The 21,030-nt window shown below is 34.8% G+C and overlaps 1 protein-coding gene across 5 annotated transcripts in view; it reads left to right on the top strand.

Moving 5' to 3' along the window:
• The window catches only part of Cog5 (component of oligomeric golgi complex 5), a 374,945-nt gene that overhangs the window by 114,319 nt on the left and 239,596 nt on the right, over nt 1–21,030 (top strand). For 4 of the 5 annotated variants that reach the window (XM_046422370.2, XM_046422368.2, XM_046422371.2 and 1 more), the window contains one exon: nt 6,000–6,092. The exons of the other annotated variant lie outside the window; for it this stretch is intronic. In XM_046422370.2, the coding sequence (XP_046278326.1) occupies nt 6,000–6,092 (93 nt within the window). The remainder of the gene's footprint in view (nt 1–5,999; nt 6,093–21,030) is intronic. 5 annotated transcript variants of the gene reach the window in all.

Here is a 21,030-nt window from a genome sequence, read left to right on the forward strand (position 1 = left end):
CTTTGTATTAGTATGAAGTAATTTTGTTTATGTGGATTATTCTCTGTGTCCTCTGTTTTCTTCCATTGGTCTTCATATTTGTTTTGGTGCTACCATGCTGTTTTTGTTTCCATAACTCTGTAAGATAATTTGAGGTCCAGTATTGTGATGCCTCCTGCTTCTCTTTTCTTCCCAAGGGTTGCTTTGGCTATTCTGGGCCTCTTATTTGTCCTAATGAATTTTATAACTCCTTTTTCTAGTTCTGTGAAGAACATCATTGAAATTTTGATGGGAATTGCATTGAATCTGTATAGTACTTTTGGTATTATGGCCATTTTGACAATGTAAATTCTGTCTATCCAAGAACATGGGAGGTCTTCCCATCTTCTAAGGCTTGTTCAATTTCTTTATTGTTGTGTAGTTTTCACTGTAGAGATCTTTCACCTCTTGTTAGATTGATTTCCAAATATTTTATTTTTTAAGGATATTATGAATAGGATAATTCTCCTAATTTCTCCTGTAGTTGATTCATCACTGATGTGTAGGAATGCAGTTGATTTATGGGTGTTAATTTTATGTCCTCAATTTTGCTGAATTCACTTATGAGTTCTAGAAGTTTTCTAGTGTAGTTTTTTTTGGTCTTCTAAATTTAGAATCATGTTGTTCCCAAATAGGGATAGTTTGAGCTCTTCTTTTCCTATTGGTTTCCCTTTAGTTTCTTTTGTCGGTCTAATTTCATTGGCTAGAGTTTACAGTACTGTGTTGAATAGAAGCGGTAAAAAGTGGCATCCGTGTCTTATTCCAGTATTTAGAGGGAATGTTTTCAATTTTTCTCCTTTTAGAATGATGTTGACCTTGGATTTAACATAGATAGCTTTTACAATGTTAAGATATGTTTCTACTTTCCCTAGTTTTTCTAGTGTTTTGAACATGAATGGATGCTGTATTTTGTCAAGTGTGTTTTCTACATGTATTGAAATAATCATGTGATTTTTGTCTCTTAGTCTATTGATCTGATGATGAATTATGTTTATTGATTTTCAAGTGTTGAATCAGCATTACATCACTAGGATGAACCCCACTTGATCATGATGCACTATCTTTTTCATATGTTTTTATAAGTGATTGCCAATATTTTATTGAGGATTTTTGCATTTGTGTTCATCAAGGATATTGGTCTGAAGTTTTCTTTCCTTTTTGTGTCTTTGTATGGTTGTGGTATGAGGGTGAATATTAGCTCCATAGAATGAGTGTGAAAGGGTTTCCTCCTTTTCTGTTTCATGGAATAATTTGAGGAGTATTAATTCTCTAAAGGTCTTGTGGAATTCAGCTTAGAATCCATCTGGTCCTGGGCTTTTCTTAGTTGGTAGGCTTTTCATGGCATCTTCAGTTTCATTGCTTGAAATTGATCTGTTTAAATTTTCTGTGTCCTGATTCAATTTGGGTAGGCTGTATGTCTCTAGAAATTTGTCCATGTCTTCAAGATTTTTTACTGTGTTAGAATATAAATTTTTTAAATAGTTTCTGTTTATGGTCTGTATTTCAGTAGTATCTGTTGTGATATTTTTTTTCATCATGAATTTTAGTAATTTGTGTTTTCTCTCTTTTTGTTAATGTGGCTAAGGCTTTATCATTTTATTTATTTATTTTTTCAGAAAACAACTTTTCTTTCATCTTGTTTTGAATTTTTTTGTTGTTGTTTCAATTTCATCTCTGATTTTAATTATTTTCTGTCTGTACTGCTTTTGGTACAGACGAAAATAACTTGTTCTTCTTTTTCTCAGGCTTTGAGATGTAAACTTAGGATATTTATTTGTTGACTTTCTGTTCTTTTAGTGAATGAACTCAGTGGAGTGAACTTTCTTCTTAGAACTGCCTTTATAGTGTCTCAGTGGTTTTGATATGCTGTATCACTATTCTCATTTACCTCTAAGTATTTTTTTTGTTTCATTCCTGATTTCTTCTGCTATTCATTAGTCATTCAATAGCATATTATTTAGTAGCTTCTATTTTTAATTTTCTCATTGATTTTAGATTTCATTACATTATGATTTGATTGAATGCAAGGTATTATAGCTATTTTTTCTTTTGTATTTGCTAGGAGTTGCTTTGTGGTCTAAGGTACGGTTTATTTTAGAGAAGAATCCGTGTGCTGCTGAGAAGAAAGCATATTCAGTTATTGATTGATGAAATATTCTATATGTGTCTTTAAAATCTAAAGTCTAAAAGTAATTGTATTTTTTATTTCTATAGCTTCTTTATTTAGTCTTTGTTTGGAGCATCTATCCAGTGGTGAGAGAGAGAGATGTTAAAATCATCCAGTATTATTATTATTGTTGTAGTTTGTTTGACTCTTGAAATTGAGAAGGGTTTGTTTGATGTATGTAAATGCTCCATTGTTAGGGGCACAAATATTTATGATTGTTATGTCTTGTTGATGTACAGTTACCTTAAGCAGTATGAAATGTCCTTCTTTATCCCTTTTGATTAATTTTGGCTTGAAGTCCACTTTATCTGATATGAGGCTAGAAACCCCTGCTCTTTTACAGAATCTGTATGAATGATAAGTTTTTTTTTCCCCCAGTCTGTGGATTTCTTTGCCTATGAGTCAAGTCTCTTGGAGATAACACATTATTGGCTCTTGTTTTTTAATCCAATCTGGCAGTCTGTGTTTTGATTGATGAGTTCAGGCCATTTACATTCAGTGTTGTTACTGAGAAATGATTTTTATTCCCCGAAATTTTGATTTATTTCTGGTTTTTATTTGAATTAATTTCTCCTTTCATTGACTATTCTTGCAATGTAGTTCCTCCCTTTGCTGATTTTCACTTTTATTTTTCATTACTTCTTCATGAAACATTTTATTGAGTATTTTTTGCAGTGCAGGCTTTCTAGTTATGAATTCCTTTTTTTAAATGTTTTTATTTAGTTGTAGATGGACACAATGCTTTTATTTTTATGTGGTACTAAGGATTGAACCCAGTGCCTCACATGTGCTAAGCAAGCACTCTACCACTGTGCCACAGCCCCAGTCTAGTTGTGAATTCCTTTTTTAAAAATTTGTTTTAATTAGTTACACGTGTCAGTACAATGATCTTGACATATCATACATTTGAATCAGATGGGATATAATTTTTTCACTTTTCTGAGTGTACAGGTTGCAGAATTACATTGGTCATGCAGTCACATATAGACCCACAGCACCTTTTTTTAAAATTTATTTTTTACTTGCAGATGGACACAATATCTTTATTTAATTATTTTTATGTGGTTTTGAGGATTGAACCCAGTGTCTCATGCTTGTGAGGCAAGCGCTCTACCACTGAGCTAAAATCACAGCCCAAGTTGTGAATTCTTTTAACTTTTGTTCATCAGGGAAACTTTTCATTTCATTATCAGTTCTGAAGCTTAATTTTGCTGGGTGTATTATTCTTGGCTGACATCCATTGACTTTCAAAGCTTGGTATATAATATTCTAAGACTTAGCTTTCAGGGTCTGACGTGAGAAATCAGCTGAGATCCAGATGGGTTCCCTCTATATGTGACCTAATGTTTTGCCTGGCAGCCTTTTTCTGTATGTTAGTCATTTTCATAATAATGTGCCTCATCTATGTCTTTTGTAATAATTTTGTATATTTGGGGTCCTGTAAGCTTCCTGTATCTGACTTTTTGTCTCATTCTTTATTTTTGGGAATTTTCTGATATGATTTCATTGAAAAGATTGTGCATTCCTTTGGTTTGTTTCTTGATCCTTTGTCTATCTTGATAAATCTAATATTTGGTCTTTTCACGTTATCCCATATTTCTTCAAGTTCTGTTCATGGTCTCTTAACATCCTTTATGTATGGTCAACTTTATTTAAAAATTATATTCTTTGTCTTTGAGGACTGAAAATCATCTTCAGAGTGGTCTAATCTATTAATAATGCTTGCCACTGAATTTTTCATTTGGTTTATTGATTCTTTCATTTCAAGGATTTCTGTTTGTTTCTTTTTCAGATTTATATCTCTTTATTGAAATAATCTTTCACTTTCTGTATTTGCTCTCTGATTTTACTCTTTACATCTTCTGTAGTTTTCACCACTGTAGTTTCAATTAAGTCTGTTGTTGTAGCATGATGTCCTGTTTAGGATAGTTTGTTTTCTTGCCTTTTCACATTGTCTGTATGTCTACCCATGTATAGGTATAGCCTGTCTTCTTATTTTAAGCAAAGGACTATTTTGTGAGCTTCTTTCTCTTAAGACCCCTGGGTTGGGTGAATCTCCAGATAATAATATTTTAAGTCAGTGTGTGACCTCTGCATCAGCACTACTTGAAGAGAGATGCCGCTGAACCCTATTTACTATAATCATTTTACAACCAAGCCTTGTTCTTCATCATCATAAAAAATAAAAACGTGGGCTGGGATTATAGCTCAGTGGAAGAGCACTTGCCTAGTACGTGACACATCTGGTTCGATGTTCAGCACTACATGTAAATAAATAAATAAAAAAATAAAGGTCCATAAACAACTAAAAAAATATTTTAAAAAATATTTGTATTTTCGTTGTAGTTGGACACAATACCTTTATTTTATTTATTTATTTTCTAGCCTAGGATTGAACCTAGGGCCTCAAACGTGAGGCAAGCAGTCTACCGCTGAGCCACAACTCCAACCCACTAAGAAGTATTTTAATAAAAGAAATAAAAATGTGTTAGTATTGTTCTTTATGGTTTCTCAAATCTAGTTATAAATATGTAATAAGGTTCTGAAATAGGTCAAAAGTTGGTTATTAAATTCAGTAATCTTACTATAAACTTATATGAGGGCTAAAAGTGGGGGCAGGAATAGAGATTGGGCAAAAAGGAGAGGGTAAAAGAGAGAGTCTGAAACAAAACTAAAAGAAAAGGAGTAAAAGACTAATTCATACCAAGGTAGAAAGGAGAAATAGATGAATGCATGGTATTTGAGGTAGTAGCTGATAATGGAAGAGGTTGAGTAGCAGACACGAGGAGCAAGTATTTCCTATCTCTATTTCCTAGAGATAGGAAAACAAAGGATTATTGATTCCAATTAGTGCTTTATATCATTACATGACATGATTCAAATCAGTGAAGGTACTGTGTTTGCTGTTGGGGTAACAATTATTATTCAAGTTAAAGAGTTATTGAAATGATCAAAGTTGATGTTAGAGTTTATAGTAAACCATGTCAAGGTGAAAATAATTCTGTTGAATCTTGGGTTTGGGTTTCATTGGGGGTTGGACATATAGCAGATATCCATTAGTCTTTGGCTTTGGATCTCCCCAGAGTTACAGGGATAAAGGAGCCAGTTCCTAATTACTATGAATTTCCTACCAGCTGCTTCTGGTTTGTCAGCTCAGGGGCCTGCAACTGATTGTTTGGAGGGTGCTGTGTTGTCACTTGGTTGTTTCTATTGTGTGCTGTAGTTCAGGATGCAGGCTCTGCATTGTCCCTGTGATTTCTGTGGGTCACCATATATATATGCTCCCCTCTATAAGATCCTTTTCATTGTGATGTAGATCCTGGTGGCTGTCTGTGAGCACAGGATCTCTGGTTGTGGATTTTCTGCAGGTGTTCTGTGATGCAGAAGTATTTCCCTGGCTGATGCCTCTCTCAGGAGTACTTATTGAAGGTGGTTCACCTAGACGGTAGTTTCTCCTACCTGAGGTTTTTAATGGCTGGCATTGATTCCATGTGTTTACTATGTCTGATGTAACATCTTGTCAATATCCAAACTGTTCTTTCTTTTTTTTTTTTTTTTTTTTTTTTTTTTTAAATATTTATTTATTTTTTTAGTTCTCGGTGGACACAACATCTTTGTTTGTATGTGGTGCTGAGGATCGAACCCGGGCCGCACGCATGACAGGCGAGCGCGCTACCTCTTGAGCCACATCCCCAGCCCACAAACTGTTCTTTCTTTACTTGCCAGTTGTGATTACAAGTCAGGCTGGGCTCAGTTAAGGCTGGGAGCAGCCACTTCCTATTATCTTTACTCTTGTAATTTTCTATCTTTGCAGCTGCCTTCAGCTTATGTTTCCTGGGGTATTCAAGGAACTTATTCTTGCAGCCCTCTGTGGGCAACTGCCATCATGCTGGACCTGGTACTCCATGTAAGTGGCTATTCAGGCAGCTTCCCTCTGGTATAGCCCTGTGATCCCTGGACTTTCCATGGTACCCCCTCCCCCTCTGTGTCAATGGACGGGGCCTGGTGAATCTACTTTCCTCTGTTAGGGGCCAAAGCTGCTCTCTTGCTAGCTCTGTCTGATCTAGCCAACGACCTGCATAGAGCTCTCCACCCTTATCCTAGTCACAGATTCTGGTTAGACACCATTCCCGGCACAGGTCCCTAGCACCCCAATCCCCTTGTTTGCACTGAGGGGAAGGGAGAAGGAGCTTCAGTGATTGTTGGCTAGTAGTGATCTTTCTAGAAGTTCTTTTTGACTGGATTCTTAAGAGGTCTTACAGAGGGGGACTTCCTTCTGTTTTAATTTCTAGCTGTCATGGAATCATGCTGGTGTTGATTTAAGGGGGTGACCGAGTGACTGAGGGCTCCACCAGATGGCTCATTCTTATTTTGATCAACTGTACTGTTGATGCTTTCTATTGCATTTTTAATATTGTTCTGTATTTTTTATCTCTAGAACTTCTGTTTAATCTTTAAAACTTATTCAACTTCTCTAATTTTTGAATTGTTTCTCTGTATTTTCTTGAAGTTCACTGAACTTTCTGAACACAGGTATTTTTAATTCCTTATCTGACAGATCAAGCAGCTCAATTTGTTTGGGGTCTATTACTGGCACCTTATTTTGTCAGTTTGGCAAGAACATGATTTCCTGATTGTTCTTGATGCTTGTAGACAAACTTTAGTGTCTGCATGTTGAAAAATTATATACTTATTCCAGTGTACCTTTTTATATTCTCCTTCTTCAATAAGCCTATCTAGAAATCTCAGCAGACTTTTGTTAGTACCCATGACTGCTGTAGCCATTTTAGTCCTGGAAGATTCCCTAAACCTAGGTTTGCCACAGGTCTCATGAGGGTGCCAAGGTTGGTGCAGAGTCTTGGCCTGGATGAACTTAGGGGAGATTCAAGAGGCTACCCAGGTTATAGGAAAATGTTGCCAGTCACCTGAGTCCAGAAGCCTGTCATGTGTACCCAAATGAGTATGTTCCCTAAAAGTACCCTGCATAGGTGCAGTAGTTCTCTAAATGCAGTTGGAGGTAAGACTGGGCACCCTCTGGCTGTGCTGTGGAATGGAGGCTGGCAAACCTGCCCTGTTGGCTCACGTATGTGCATATTTCACAGTTGTTTCCTGCACAGGCAAAATAGTACCCCTGGTACTGTGACAGGGCTAAAACAGAGAATAGGCTCCTCAGGATCTAGTGTGGAATATAGCAAGCCATTCATGGAAACTTGGATAAACAGGTAATCCCCAGCCTTCAAGATATGGATGGTTCTCCCGCTAGGTCCTTTTTTGTTGTTGTTGTTGGTGGTGGATAAGTAACTAGGTATTGAACTCACTGGTGCTTGGCCACTAAGCTACATCCCCAGCTGTATTTTGTCTTATTTAGAGACAGGGTCTCACTAAGTTGCCAAGCACCTAGCTTTTGCTGAGGCTGGCTTTGAACTCAAGATCCTCCTGCCTCAGCCTCCCGCTGGGATTACAGGCCTGAGCCACAGGCCCTTTAGGTCCTTTTGTGAACAGTCCTACATTGGGACCTCAGCTAAGGGGAGCAGAAGCTGAGTCACAGGGTAACCTTCAGATTCATTGTTGGGATCACTGTTGGTAGGCAGAGAGACCTTTCTGCCAAGAGACTGCCAAGAATCTGCATGATTCTTCCTGAACCCTTTGGCAGATAGCTTTGGTTCTGGCTCAGGGCCAAATAGGCTATAGCCAAGCTCTTTGGAGAAAAGAGTTATTTCTGTGGTTTTGTGGTTAGAATTCAGGAGCATAGTTGGCAGGTCTGCTACCTGGGTACTGGTCTGTACTCTCAAAATATTCTTCCATTGTTTTGGGCTCTTCTGTGATTTTACAGCCTCCTACCTGAATTCTAAGGCTCCTTCAGAGAGCCTTTTTTGTATGTGAACAGCACCAAATTCTTATTGTTTGGGGAAGATAAGAGTGGGGACTTCATATTCCTCTATCTTGCTGGCTAGAGAATTTGTACTTTTAAAAGTTAACTTGTTTCACTAAATAAATCGCTGATTGATGGAATTTAAAGTGTTTTGATAAAGTGAATAACTTTGGGCAGTGGGGGAGATTTTTGAGCATTAGTCATTAAAATTTAGCACATATGGTCTAATTAAATGCCAGAAGACATGCAAAATATGTGTTGTGAAAATTTAGGAGATAGATAAATTGTTTACAGTTTGGGAGATTAGAAAGAAAAAAAGAAAGGATGTTGTGTGTAGGTAGCACTTGAACTGAGTATTGAAAGATAAGGTTTTATTGGGATATTTGGAGCTTGAGAAGGTGCAAATGTTTGAAGAGGAGCAGTTTGTATTGTAGTTTGACCAAAATATAAGTTCTGGATTAATGTTCAAATATATTTGAATACATGAGCACCTTTATATCTACTTCCTCTTTAGAGTTTACTAAAATGACCAAAGAGGATTAAATATTATAATTCTACAAGGAGATAAAATGCATGAAGAGACCCAGCAGATGAGAGATAATTTATTAGAACAACTCATGGAACCCAGGAAAGTGTTTACCTTACTATTATTATAGTTTGATATATAGGATACTATAAGTGCATGGTGCACAAATGACAGAGGCAGGACACAGGAAGCAAACCTTGGATCAGCAAGGTTTCCTGTATTCTGCCGCAAAGTCAATTGATTAGGCATGGAGGGCTCATTTTCTTGGTATGGAGATGGGTCCCTGAGTTACAGAAGGAATCTGGGTTTTGTAGTTTACAATGAGGGTGAATTAATCATTGGAGATGGAGGATGTGCTGTTTGGACAGTCAGGGACCTAGCTGTGCAGGTTAACTCAGAAGGCAATTATAAAAGTTTGAAACTCATTATCACTAGGAAGAGCTTACAATTCGGTGTTCACTGCTTATCTTCTGTTTTTTCTGGAACCCGTTGTTACCTAGGGCTTCACATTTTGCATTTCTCCTTCCAAGACTCATCTGCAATGGGAAAGGGTAAAAGTACAGGGCTCAGCTTTTCAGTATTGCCTCCTCCTTTCAGGACCTATTGTGATGGGAAGGGGTAAATGCTTGTTTTTGGTGGAGAAGCTGGGGATGAACCCGGGCAGGGATGAAAGTTTGCTTTTTCTCTCGGGCCCATTATTACTGGGAAAGGATATACTGGGAGAGGTTTAATGTCTAGCTGATTTCCCCTCCCAAGTCACATGTCTCTCAGTTTTTCTGGGGGAACTATCTTGTAGGAATATTATTTTCCATAACCCTTCAGATACAACTTGGGAATGGTGAAAGAGAAGAGATGTAAGGGTTACATTTGGGGGAAGAATCAAATGTAACTGCCTTCTTTGATGAGTCATTGTCTAAACACTTTGATATAGTCATCAACTCAGATGCTTTTTGAACCCTGTTAGGGGTTTTTATGGGAATTCCATTACATAGGCAGTCGATTAAATCATAACCATTGGTAATTAATTTCATCTCCAGTCTCTCTCCACTCACCTGAAAGGGATGAGGTTCAAAGTTCCAATTTTCCAGTCTTTTTGGTGATCAGCACCTGAAGCTTCTGGTGGTTTCAGCCACTGGTTATTTCATTGGCATACAAAAGATTCTTGTTTTTCTTCTGTTTATTTTTTTGGGGTGCTGACAATTGAACCCGGGACCTTATACATGCTAAGATCCATGTGTACACACATACATATATGTTACCCATAAGCCATATATTTTTTATAATTCTGTAGATTCTAAAAGTTTGAGGAGCAGTTATTGCCAGAGGCATAGGACAGTACCTAGGATGCTTGGTTGGTTTGTTTGTTTGTTTTTGGTAACTACTACACTCCTTTCAACTTCTTTTACCAGGAGGGAAAACCAAAAGTAGGCTATTTTATAGCTGCTGGAAGTTCTTTTTTTTTTAATATTTATTTTTTAGTTGTAGTTGTTGGAAACAATACCTTTATTTTATTTATTTTTATGTGGTGCTGAGGATCAAACCCAGGGCCTCGCATGTGATAGGTGAGCTCTCTACCTGTAAGCCACAACCCCAGCCCCTGGAAGTTCTTATTCTTTTACTGATTCTGTTGTAGTGTTCAGAATTAAGACTACTAGAATTAGTCTTCTGATAATTCATCCAGATAAGTATTTATTTAAGTGCTCCTATGTCCTAGACATTGCTCTAAGCACTAGAGATATAATAGCCAAATTTCTGCTTTCAGGAAGATTATGGAGAATATTTTATGGGAATGTTAGACAATTCATTTGTGATATCATTTACTGATATCATTTACTAAGTGAAGAGCAGTTTTATGGGGGAAATAATGATTCATTTTGAAAATATTGATGCTAAGATGCTTTTTAGGTAACCCAGAGATGACATATGAATTAGAAATTCATGGAGGAAATAGGACATTAGGTTATAAATTCAGATTCTATAATGTGTAAATGATAATTATCTTAGAAGCTAAGGTCCTTGTTACCAAAAACATAGGCCTGCCTCCTGGTCCCCTCATCCATAGCCTTTTCCCTTTACAGTTCACATTCCCCAAACTAGATACTTGCTCCACCATCCAGTTTGTTCCATTATTGAAATATCATTTTGGCATAGAAATTCTCTTTCTTTTGCGTAGGCTTTCTGTTCCTGGTAAAGTATAATCCATTCTCAGTATCAAGGAGAATTTCTCAGAAGTTTCAATTTGTTATCACCATGGTGATTTTTAACAATTTGTAATTGTTCAGAATAGTATTTTCTCTCTTTTTTTAAAAATAGAATTTTATTTTTATTTTATTTATTTTTTAGGTGTAGGTGGACACAACACAATGCCTTTATTTTTATGTGGTGCTGAGGATCGAACCTGGGTCCTGCCCGTGCTAGGCGAGTGCTCTACCACTGAGCCACAATCCCAGCTAATATTTTCTCTTGACCTACCTTCTACTCTCTGAAAACTGAATAAATGAAGGAACAACTTTTTGCCTGTGTTGAATGATCTGCTTATAGATATTGAGTTTGAGAACTCAGACTAACTCTAGCCTTTGGGTATAAATTTTGGAAAATGCGGCTTTATTGATTGATTGATTGATTGTTGTAGCTGGACACAACACCTTTATCTATCTATCTGTCTATCTTTATATGGTACTGAGGATCGAACCCAGTGCCTCATGCATGGAAGGCAACCGTTCTGCCACTGAGCCAGAATCTCAGCCTGGAAAATGTGGTTTTTGGGGGTTATAAAAGAATAATGTAGTATCTGGAAATGTTTAAGGATGGTACAACATAAGGAGAAAGTCGGGTTTGTTTGAGGATGCAAATTTAATTCAAGATAATACATTAATTAAATTAACAGTTTAAAGGCAAATTATTATATCAGTAGAGAAAAAAATATTTGCTATGTTTGACTTTTTTTTTTAAATAAAAAGTTATCATATGGAAAGAATTAAGTGAAGAGCAATTTTATGGGAGAATAAGAAATAGTAGGGGCATCCTTAATCAGATTGTGGGTTTCTATGAAGTAAGTATCATATTCATTATTGCAATTTTTTTTCATACTAGAAATCTAAGGTTAGTAGAATAAGGAAAAGAAAAAAATAGTAGAAAAATTAAGAAGAAAGGAGCAATATTGTCTTTATTTGTAGATGATAGTCTACATAGAAAAATTAAAATAATTTATTCTAAATTAGAATCTCATTATTATAATTTGTCATAGTAAATATATTTGATATAATCATAATGTATTTAATAATTATAATTACTGACATATAGTTATATATATGATTATTATAATAAATAGAATTTAGCCAAATTGATGGAAATAATATATTTATGTTTTTCTAAATATAACACATATAATTAGAAATATAATTTTTAATGAAAATATATTGAAATAGCAACAAAAAGGTAACATTAAGAAAAGAGCAGTTTATGTGGTATGGGAGGAGTGAATAGGACTGTTTTCAGTAGGTGCAAGAGATAATGTGAGAAAAAAAATATTAGATTCCTTATTGGTGGAATTTTGCTTTGAAGTGCAGTAGAGAAACTATTAGTAATTGGAAAAGGATATATAGTCAAAAAATTTTTTAAACAAGAGAAATTTGTGTTATGATTATATGTGGATGGGAATGAGTGACTCAATAGAGAAGTGAAAAATTATAGGAAAGGTCCTGAAAGACTGTCTTTGGGCTGGAGAGTGTAGCTCAGTGGTAGAGCACTTGCCTAGCATGCATAAGGCCCTGAGTTCAATCCCCAAGACCACAAGAAAAGAAAAGTTCTTGACAAGGCAGGAAGGGATTCTAGCATACAGAATGGAGAGGTTGCCCCGAAGGTGTGACCATAGAATTGAGTAGCAGAGAATGGGTGAAATATAAGCTCATTGTGCATTATGGGAGAGAAGTTCAGGGAGTAGTAATGAATGGCATAATTTGGTGACTTGAAATTCACAATTGGGGTTCTTTGGGATGGAGGGAGAATGTTGAGAAGTTTTAAGAAGCAAAGTGGACTACCATTAATCTCCAGGCCAGATTACAGAAGGGATCAGGAGAAAACAGTCACTACTTGAGAAGTTACAGGAAGAGAAACAGATTTATCTTTGACTTTCTGATATAAATTATATTCCTTTTCATAGTCTTTCAAGCACTTAACTCACAGGTTATATTTATTAGCAAGTACCATTTACTAGTACTTTGGCTCTGTTATGCAGTGACTTAAAAGTAACATGCATCTTTCTCATGTAACAGTAAAGAGGTGTTGTATTTGCTCACAAATGATGTTAAGAAACTAAGTTTTTTTCTCTCTTTCTACTCCACCATTCTTATTTTCATCTGGAGGGCCTCAGTAAGATTGCTGCACCTTTGAGCATTGAATATACTTACTTGGTAGGAAAAAGTTACAAGTGCAAGAAAGAAGAGCAGTTGATTACCTGGGGAAGTGAAACTTTCCCAGATATTCTTGATGGACAGGAATGTACATTTCATTGGCCACCTTTAGAAAGCTAACTGTGGCCAGTAGATGTATTTTGCCTTACAAGTTTATTTAGGTGGCACTTTGTTACCTTAAACAAAACTGAATTTAGATTAATGATGAAGGAAACATGATATTGATTTGACAAGTTGGAGTGACTGCAATGGGAAAACCCTTGGTATACTACTGTTATGGCAAGCAAGAATTTCTGTTTTTATGTGGAATGTGTGATTGTATTATTGTTTAAAAATGCATATTAAAGTGCACATTAAAATGTTTAATTAATGTATAACAGTAGAAATAAATAAAACATGGAATGTAAAATGTATATTAAAATCTTATAGTTTTTCTCTTGGCACTGGGACTTCACATATCTAAAAGAGCACCTGTCACAAAGTGACCATTCTTTCCCAGGCACTAGCACTTTGTATCTTCAGCTGAAAATATCACAGAAGCAGAAATAAAAATCATTATAGTCTTTTACTGAAGATGCCCAGGTTTCTGTTCATTCTAAAAGAAGTGATATAATAGATTGATATCAAACAGAATGTATTAAGGTTAGATATTTGCCTTTCTTGAAATTGAGTAGGTGGAGGAGAATGTACTTGGGGATATAAAATAGGAAAGAAGTCAGAATGTGGTAATATTTCTTTGTTTCCCATGTTTGCTTAATACAGTTTCTGATTATAATACCTTGCATTTGTGTACAACACTCATATTTTGTAGGAGATTTCACAAATGAAACTCATTTCTCATATGAAACTCATACTAATCCATAGAGGAGCAAAATGAGGCTCAGAAAGTTCCTTTTCCGAAATTTGATGGCCTATAAATGAAGCTGAATTTAGATTTCCTCTTCTTAACTTAAGGTCTGATTTTTGAGTAATATGTGCTATTTGACCTTAATGTCATTGGACTTTCTTTTATTAATCAGTTCAGATATTTCTAGAAATGGACATTCACTCCCTTGAGGACAATTCAATATTTGCCTTAAAAATACAGTCATATTATTTGCTTTAATTATTACATAATACACTTTTTCTTATCTTTAGGGCACATACTGAGTCTTGGAGCATTTGCTGAGCACCCTCAATCCAACTGTGCTTTAATTCTCTATTACTTTGGGATTTTCATTATATTTCTTTTCTCCACCTTTTAAGTCAGTTTTCTGTCAGTTGCAAGCAAAAATAAACATTTTAACAACTCAACCAACAAAAATTTAAAAGTAATTCTATATTCCAAATAGAAAGTTTTGTGGCAAAATATACAGAATGAAAATTTCTATTTTAAACAATTTTAAGTGTATGGTTCTATCACAGTAGGGACATACACATAGTTGTGTAACCATCATAACCATACATATTCAGAACGTTTTTCATCTGTATGAAACTGAAACTTTGTGTTCATGAAACACTAACTACCCTTTCCCTCCTCCTCCTAGCCACTGGCAAACACCATTCTTTTTATTTCTATAATTTTGACTACTTCAGCTAGCTAATATAAGAGGAATCTCATATTATTTGTGACCAATTCATTTCATTTAATTGTCTTTGAGTTTCATCTGTATTGAAACATGTCAGAACTTCTTTCTGTTTAAAGATTGGATAATATTCCATTATGTCTGTCTGTATACCACATTTTCTATATTCATTCATCCAGTCAGTGAACACTTGAGTTGGTCCCACCTTATGGGTATTGTGAATAATGCTGGTGTGAACATGGTTTTAAAAATATTTGTTCATATTGCTACTTGAAATCTTATGGGGTGTGTGTGTAATATAAATATAAATATATATATATATATATATATATATAAATGTAAAATGGGTAGACCATATGGTAATTCTGTGTTTACTTTTTGGAGAAACTGTCATATTGTTTTCCACTCTGCACCATTTAATTTGCCTAACAGCGATGTGTGAGGGTCCACCAGCACTTTATGGTTTTGTTGTTTTTTATATTGTGACAAAAAGCACATAAAATTTAACCACCTTGACCATTTTTTAATGTATTATACTTCGGTGGTGTTAACTATACTCACATTGTTGTGCAAGAAATCTCTAGAACTTTTTCATCATGTAAAATGGAAATGCTGTACTCATTGAACAACTCCTCATCTTCCTTTCCACTAACCTCTGGCACCCTGTTTTCTACTTTCTAAGAGTTTGACTATGTCATTGTCACGATTTGGATCTTAAATGCCCTCCAAAGGCCCATATGCTAAAGATTTCATCATCAGTCTGTGGTATTAGGAGGTGGTAGAGCCTTTAGGAGGTGTGGCCTAATGGAAGAAAGTTAGGTTATGGGGAATGCCCTTAATAGGGATCTCGGGATACTCCTTTTTCCCTTTGTCACTTCCTGGATGCCATGAGATAAATAGCTTACTCTACCTCCATAAATCTAAAGCAGCAGGCCAAAGTGACCATGGACTGAAACCTCTGAATTCATGAGCCCAAATAAAGTTTTTTTCCTTTTAAGTTGATTATCTGAAGTATTTTGTCACAGTAATGGAAAGCTGATATAACACAGTTGATAATTTGTGTAAGTGGAATCATACAGTATATCTTTTTGTGACTGACTTACTTTACTGAGCATTTCTCAAGGTTCATTTATGTCAGACTGTGATAGGATTTTATTCTTTTTTTTTTTTAAGGTGGAGTAATCTTCCATTTTGTATATATGCCACATTTTCTTTATGTGTTCATTTGTCAAAGGATATTTGGTGTTCTTGTGAATAATGCTGCAGTGAACATGGATGTGCAAGTATTTCTTTGAGATCCTGCTTTAAGTTCTTTTGGATATATTTCCCAAACTACATCATATAGTGATTTAGTTTTTAATTTTTTTTGGGGGGGAAGGGGGGCAGGGTACAGGGAATTGAACCCAGGGCCTCAAACATTCTAAACATACACTGTATCACCAAGCTACCCGCCCCCCCATCTCCCTAGTTTTAATTTTTTTTTAGGAACCTCTATGGCTTTCATGAAAGCTGTGCAATTTTACATTTTGTGCAATAGTACACAAGGGTTCCAGTTTTTCTACATCCTTTTCAACAGGTATTACTTTTTTTGTTTTGTCTTGATAGTGACCATTTTAGTGGGCATAAGATGATAAATGATTGTTATGGATCTGCATTTCTGTAATGATTATTGATGATGAACATCTTTTCATGTGTTTGTTGACCATCCATTTGTCTTCTTTGAGAAATGTCTATTCAAGTTTCTTGCCTATTTTTAAATCAAGCATTTTGTTGTTTTTAGTTGTACGATTTCTAAAATATGTTCTAACTTCTTATCAGATTTATGATTTGCAAATATTATCTAATTTTATAGGTTGCCTTTTTGCTGTATTGTGTTGTTTAATGCCCCAAAGTTTTTAATTTTGATGTATTACAGTTTAGCTATTTTGCTTTAGTTATTTCTGCTTTTGGCATCATGTTCAAAAAATCTTTGCCAGATGCAGTTCCATGAAGTATTTCCCTTATTTTTTTTTAAAAGAATTTTATAGCTCTAACCTGTATTTTTAAGTCTTTGATTGATTTTGAGTTAAATTTTGTATATTTTGTAAGATAAACATACAGTTTCATCACTTTGCATGTGAATATTTAGTTTTCTCAGCACCATTTATTGAATAGATTGTCCTTCCTCACCTTGATTTTTTTCTTGGCATTCTTGCCAAAAAAATTTGACCATATATGCAATAGTTTATTTCTGGGTTCTTTTTTTCTGTTCCATTAATCTAAATGTCTGTCACCATGCCAATACTGCACAGTTTGGGTACTGCAGCTTTGAAATATGTTTTGAAATCAGGAAGTATGAGACCTTCAACTTTGTTATTTTTAGAGTTTGTTTTCTCTATTCAGAGTCCATTGAGATTCCATTTAATTTTAGGATAACTTTGCTCATTTCTGCAAAAAATATTTTTGGGATTTTTATAGGGATTCCACTAAATCTGTAGATCACTTTGGGCAGTATTGCCATCTTAATGATATTAAGTCTTCCAGTCTGTGAACAGGAAATATTTGGTTCTCTCTTGTAAACATTTTTTTTAAAGTATGTGTTATTCTTAAATTACTGAAATGTTTTTCAGCCTGATATCTTTTATCACCTTGAGTTTTATTTTAATGTAACTGTTAAACCTCCTTGTGTTTAGTAATTTACTATAAAGCAGTTTTTGTTATTATTATTATTATGTGGTTTTGGGGATTGGGCTAACACAACTGGGTAAGTGCTCTACCACTGAGCTACACCCATAACCTTTCTTAAAAATTGAATCTTGAGAAAGGATCTTACTACATTGCCCGATTTGGGCCTTGAATTTATGATTCTCTCCCTCACCCTTCTGAGTAACTGGGATTATAGGTGTGCACCACTGTGCTGGTCTAAAGCAGTTAGTTTTTCACTTGACATATTCTTCCTGATGATACTTTCTGTTTTTAAGATTTAATGATTATTTTGGAATATATGTGCAAAAAGAATCTGAGGCTTACTTTAAATATTCCAGCAAAAGGCTGGGGATATGACTCAGTGGTAGAGTGCTTGCCTAGCATGTATGAGGTCCTCATTCGATCCCTAGCACCAAAACAAAACAAAACAAACTCCAGCAAAACAAACCAAAGTGTTGGGGTATAGACAAAATAAGATTGGTAAAATGATAAAATTGTTGAAACTCACAAGGTCGAACAGATTACCATTCTCTCTTCTTTTTATAGTGCTTAAAAAACCCCAAAAATTCTAAAATAACAATTTTCTACACTGTTTGGAGAATGACTTTTATTTAAAAAGCAGTGCAGTGATACATTTTTTTATAGTAAAACTTTCTTTATGGTAAGATAATCAAGTTTGATGATGTTCCAGATAAAAATATATACATTTTATGTATTATATTGTGTGTGTATACATCAATATATATATCAGTGATTTTTCCCCATTTTTTTTAAAAAATAGATATTAGACTAGAGAAAAGTTGGAAGACTAACAAAATGAACACTTTTAGTCATAATGTAAATATGATTGTAAAAGTTTTGCCACATTTGTGTTTTATCTCTCTATAGATACCGGTACTGATTTTCTGTCTGCCTGTTCTATCAATTATTCAGAGAAGTATATATAAATATTTGACTCATCATATGTTTTTCTGGTTCTTTAATTTTTATGTTTTTTTCCACATATATATTGAACTCTGTTGTGTGCAAAAATCTACTAGGAATGCTTGAAGTGTATTAGATTACTATGGTGATTATAACAAATTATCACAAATTTGGTGGCTTAAAATACCACAAATTTGTTTTTTAACAGACTCTGAAATTAATTGGGAAACTATAATCAAAATGTCATAAGAGTAGTTTCCTTCTGGAAGCTCTAGAGGAGAATTCATTTCCTCGCTTTCCCTATCTTCTGGGAAGTTGTCCTCATTCCTTGGCTCGTGGCCCTGTGTCATATTTCCCTTTCTCCCCCTGCTTCCATTCTTAAACAGCTTCTTTCTTCACTAAATGTACTGCTGCTTCCATCTTATAAGGGCACTAGTGATTTTACTGGACCATACCCACGTAATTCATGATAATTTCACAGTCTCAAGATCCCTAATCATACCTGCACTATCCTTTTGGCCACATAAGGTAAGATTTCACAAATTCTGAGGATTTGGATGTGGGTGCCTTTACTCTGCCTACTGCAGATGGCAACACTGCCCAAATTGATTTATAGATTCTTTGCCTTCCCCAGAATCCAAATTGGCAATGTGTGCAGAAATTCTAAGGCATTCCTAAAATTCATTTGAAATAAAAGCAATCTAGGATAGCTAAAACAAATTTGAAAGATATTAGCGAACTAAACTTGAAAAAAAAAAAAAAACAAAGCTAGAGGAATTATACTTACTCATTTCAAAACTTATTACAGAATTGTAGTAATTAAGATAGTCTGGCACTGGCATAAGGATAGGTATATAGATCCAATGGAATGGACATAATAATCCAGAAATATACTGTAATGTTTACATTCAGTTGATATTTAACAAGGGTATGAGGACAATTCAGTTGATAATGACTAGTCATTTCAACAAATGGTATTGGGACAATTGGTATACACATGTAAAAAGTATGAATATATATCATACCATGCTAAAAAGGAACTCATAGGTGTAAGGTCTATACCTATACTTTTAGAAGAAAGCTTAAGAGTACATTGTTATGAACTTAGTTTCTTAGATATAACACCAAAAGGATAACCAACAAAAGAAAAAAATAGATAAATTATGATTCAACAAAATTAAAATCTTTAGTATATCCAAGGACACCGTCAGCAGTGTGAAAAGACTACTCACAGAATGGGAAAAGTTATTTGCCATTTATCTGTCACAAGGTACTTATGTGCAGAATATAAAGAACTCTTAGATCTCAAAATGAAAAAGACAAGTAATTCAACTTAAAAATGGGTAAAGGACTTGAATAGATTTTTTTTTCCCCAAAGAAGATAAAAAAATAGCCGATAGACATACAAAAAGATGGTCAGTATTATTAGTCACTAGGAAAATGCAAATCAATAACAATAGTAACATACTACTTCACAACCCCAGAAAGGATTAAAAAACACACACACACTAACATTCCATTACTTCAAACTATTACATTAATATTGTGCTATCAGAGATTGACTAAGATCACAGCTTAGTTGTTTTGAAAGATTGACTAAAATAATAGTTGTTCCTTGAAGATCCTTTATAGTAAGGAACAGCCAAAGTAGTTTAGGTAAAATTTTGAATTGTACTCTTAGTAATATTTATTTTACTTGGTTTCTTTCATTATAGAGTTGGTTTGATATGCACACATTCTCACATTTTTTTAAATGATGAGCAGATAGACAAGAAATGCTAATGATAGAATTGACAAGGTGACATCCATTATATTTTGCAAATTATCTGGTGTCTGTGCTTCAAGCCCAAAGAGTTCTTTGTTTCACTTTCCTAACTCCTCTTTTAGAAGCATATTCATTCATTGTGCCAATTCTGTTCAGTAGTTCAAGAGCTCTTGAGCTAAGAGAACATGGGAACTTGCTGGTAATGTGCCAATGAATATTGTATAGAAGATTAAATGGTTCATCTTGCAGTTGCTCTGCATGTGGAACTTTCATTGACTTTAATTCTCTATTATCTCATTTGTTCTATAGTTTCAGGCCTAAATTGGAGATTGACTGAAGTTGGAAAAAGTGGATGTATCAGAGAGAATATGTTTTAGTTTCCTGAGGTCCCTGTAACAAATTACCACAAACAAAGTGATTAAAAAAACAAACCAAAAAAAAAAAAAAAGAAAGAAAGAAAGAAACTTATTCTTACACAGTTCTGGAGACCAGAAGTCTGAAATTAAGGGGTTGGCCAAGGTCATGCTCCATCTGAAGGTTCCATAGGGAGAATACTTCCTTGCCTCTCCTAGCTTTTTGGTGGCTGTGGCAGTCTTTGGTGTTCCTTGACTTATAGGTGAATAATATTATTTTGCCTCTGTCTTCACATGTCCTTCTCTCCTGTGGATCTTTATCTTCATATGGTATTTTCCTCTTTATGTGTCTGTGTCAAGATTTTCTTCATTGTCTTAGGGCCCATTGTAATTCAATATGACCTCATTTTACCTCAATTAAATCTGGAAAGACTCTGCTTCCAAATAAGATCCCATTTGTAGGTCCTAAGAATTTAAGACTAAAACACATCTTTTTTTTCAGGGTATAAATTCATCGAATAACAAAACAGTGTTTTTTGTTTTAAAATATATGTAGCTTCAATTCATGAGATAATTTGTGTATGCATTGTTTTTACAAGGAGTTAACATGAACCGAATTTAATGAAAAATACATGAAAGAGAAGGAGTCATCAGTGGGCCATTTGTCAGGTTTGATGTGTAGGAAAAGCCAAACCTTAATTATTTTTCTTTTGTTACCTCTCCTAAAGTCCATGATTATTTGG

Source organism: Marmota monax, unplaced genomic scaffold, assembly GCF_021218885.2.
Source record: "Marmota monax isolate L192 unplaced genomic scaffold, Marmota_monax_Labrador192_F-V1.1 WCK01_AAM20220418_F8-fsc00027, whole genome shotgun sequence".
In the NCBI taxonomy this organism is placed as follows: domain Eukaryota; kingdom Metazoa; phylum Chordata; class Mammalia; order Rodentia; family Sciuridae; genus Marmota; species Marmota monax.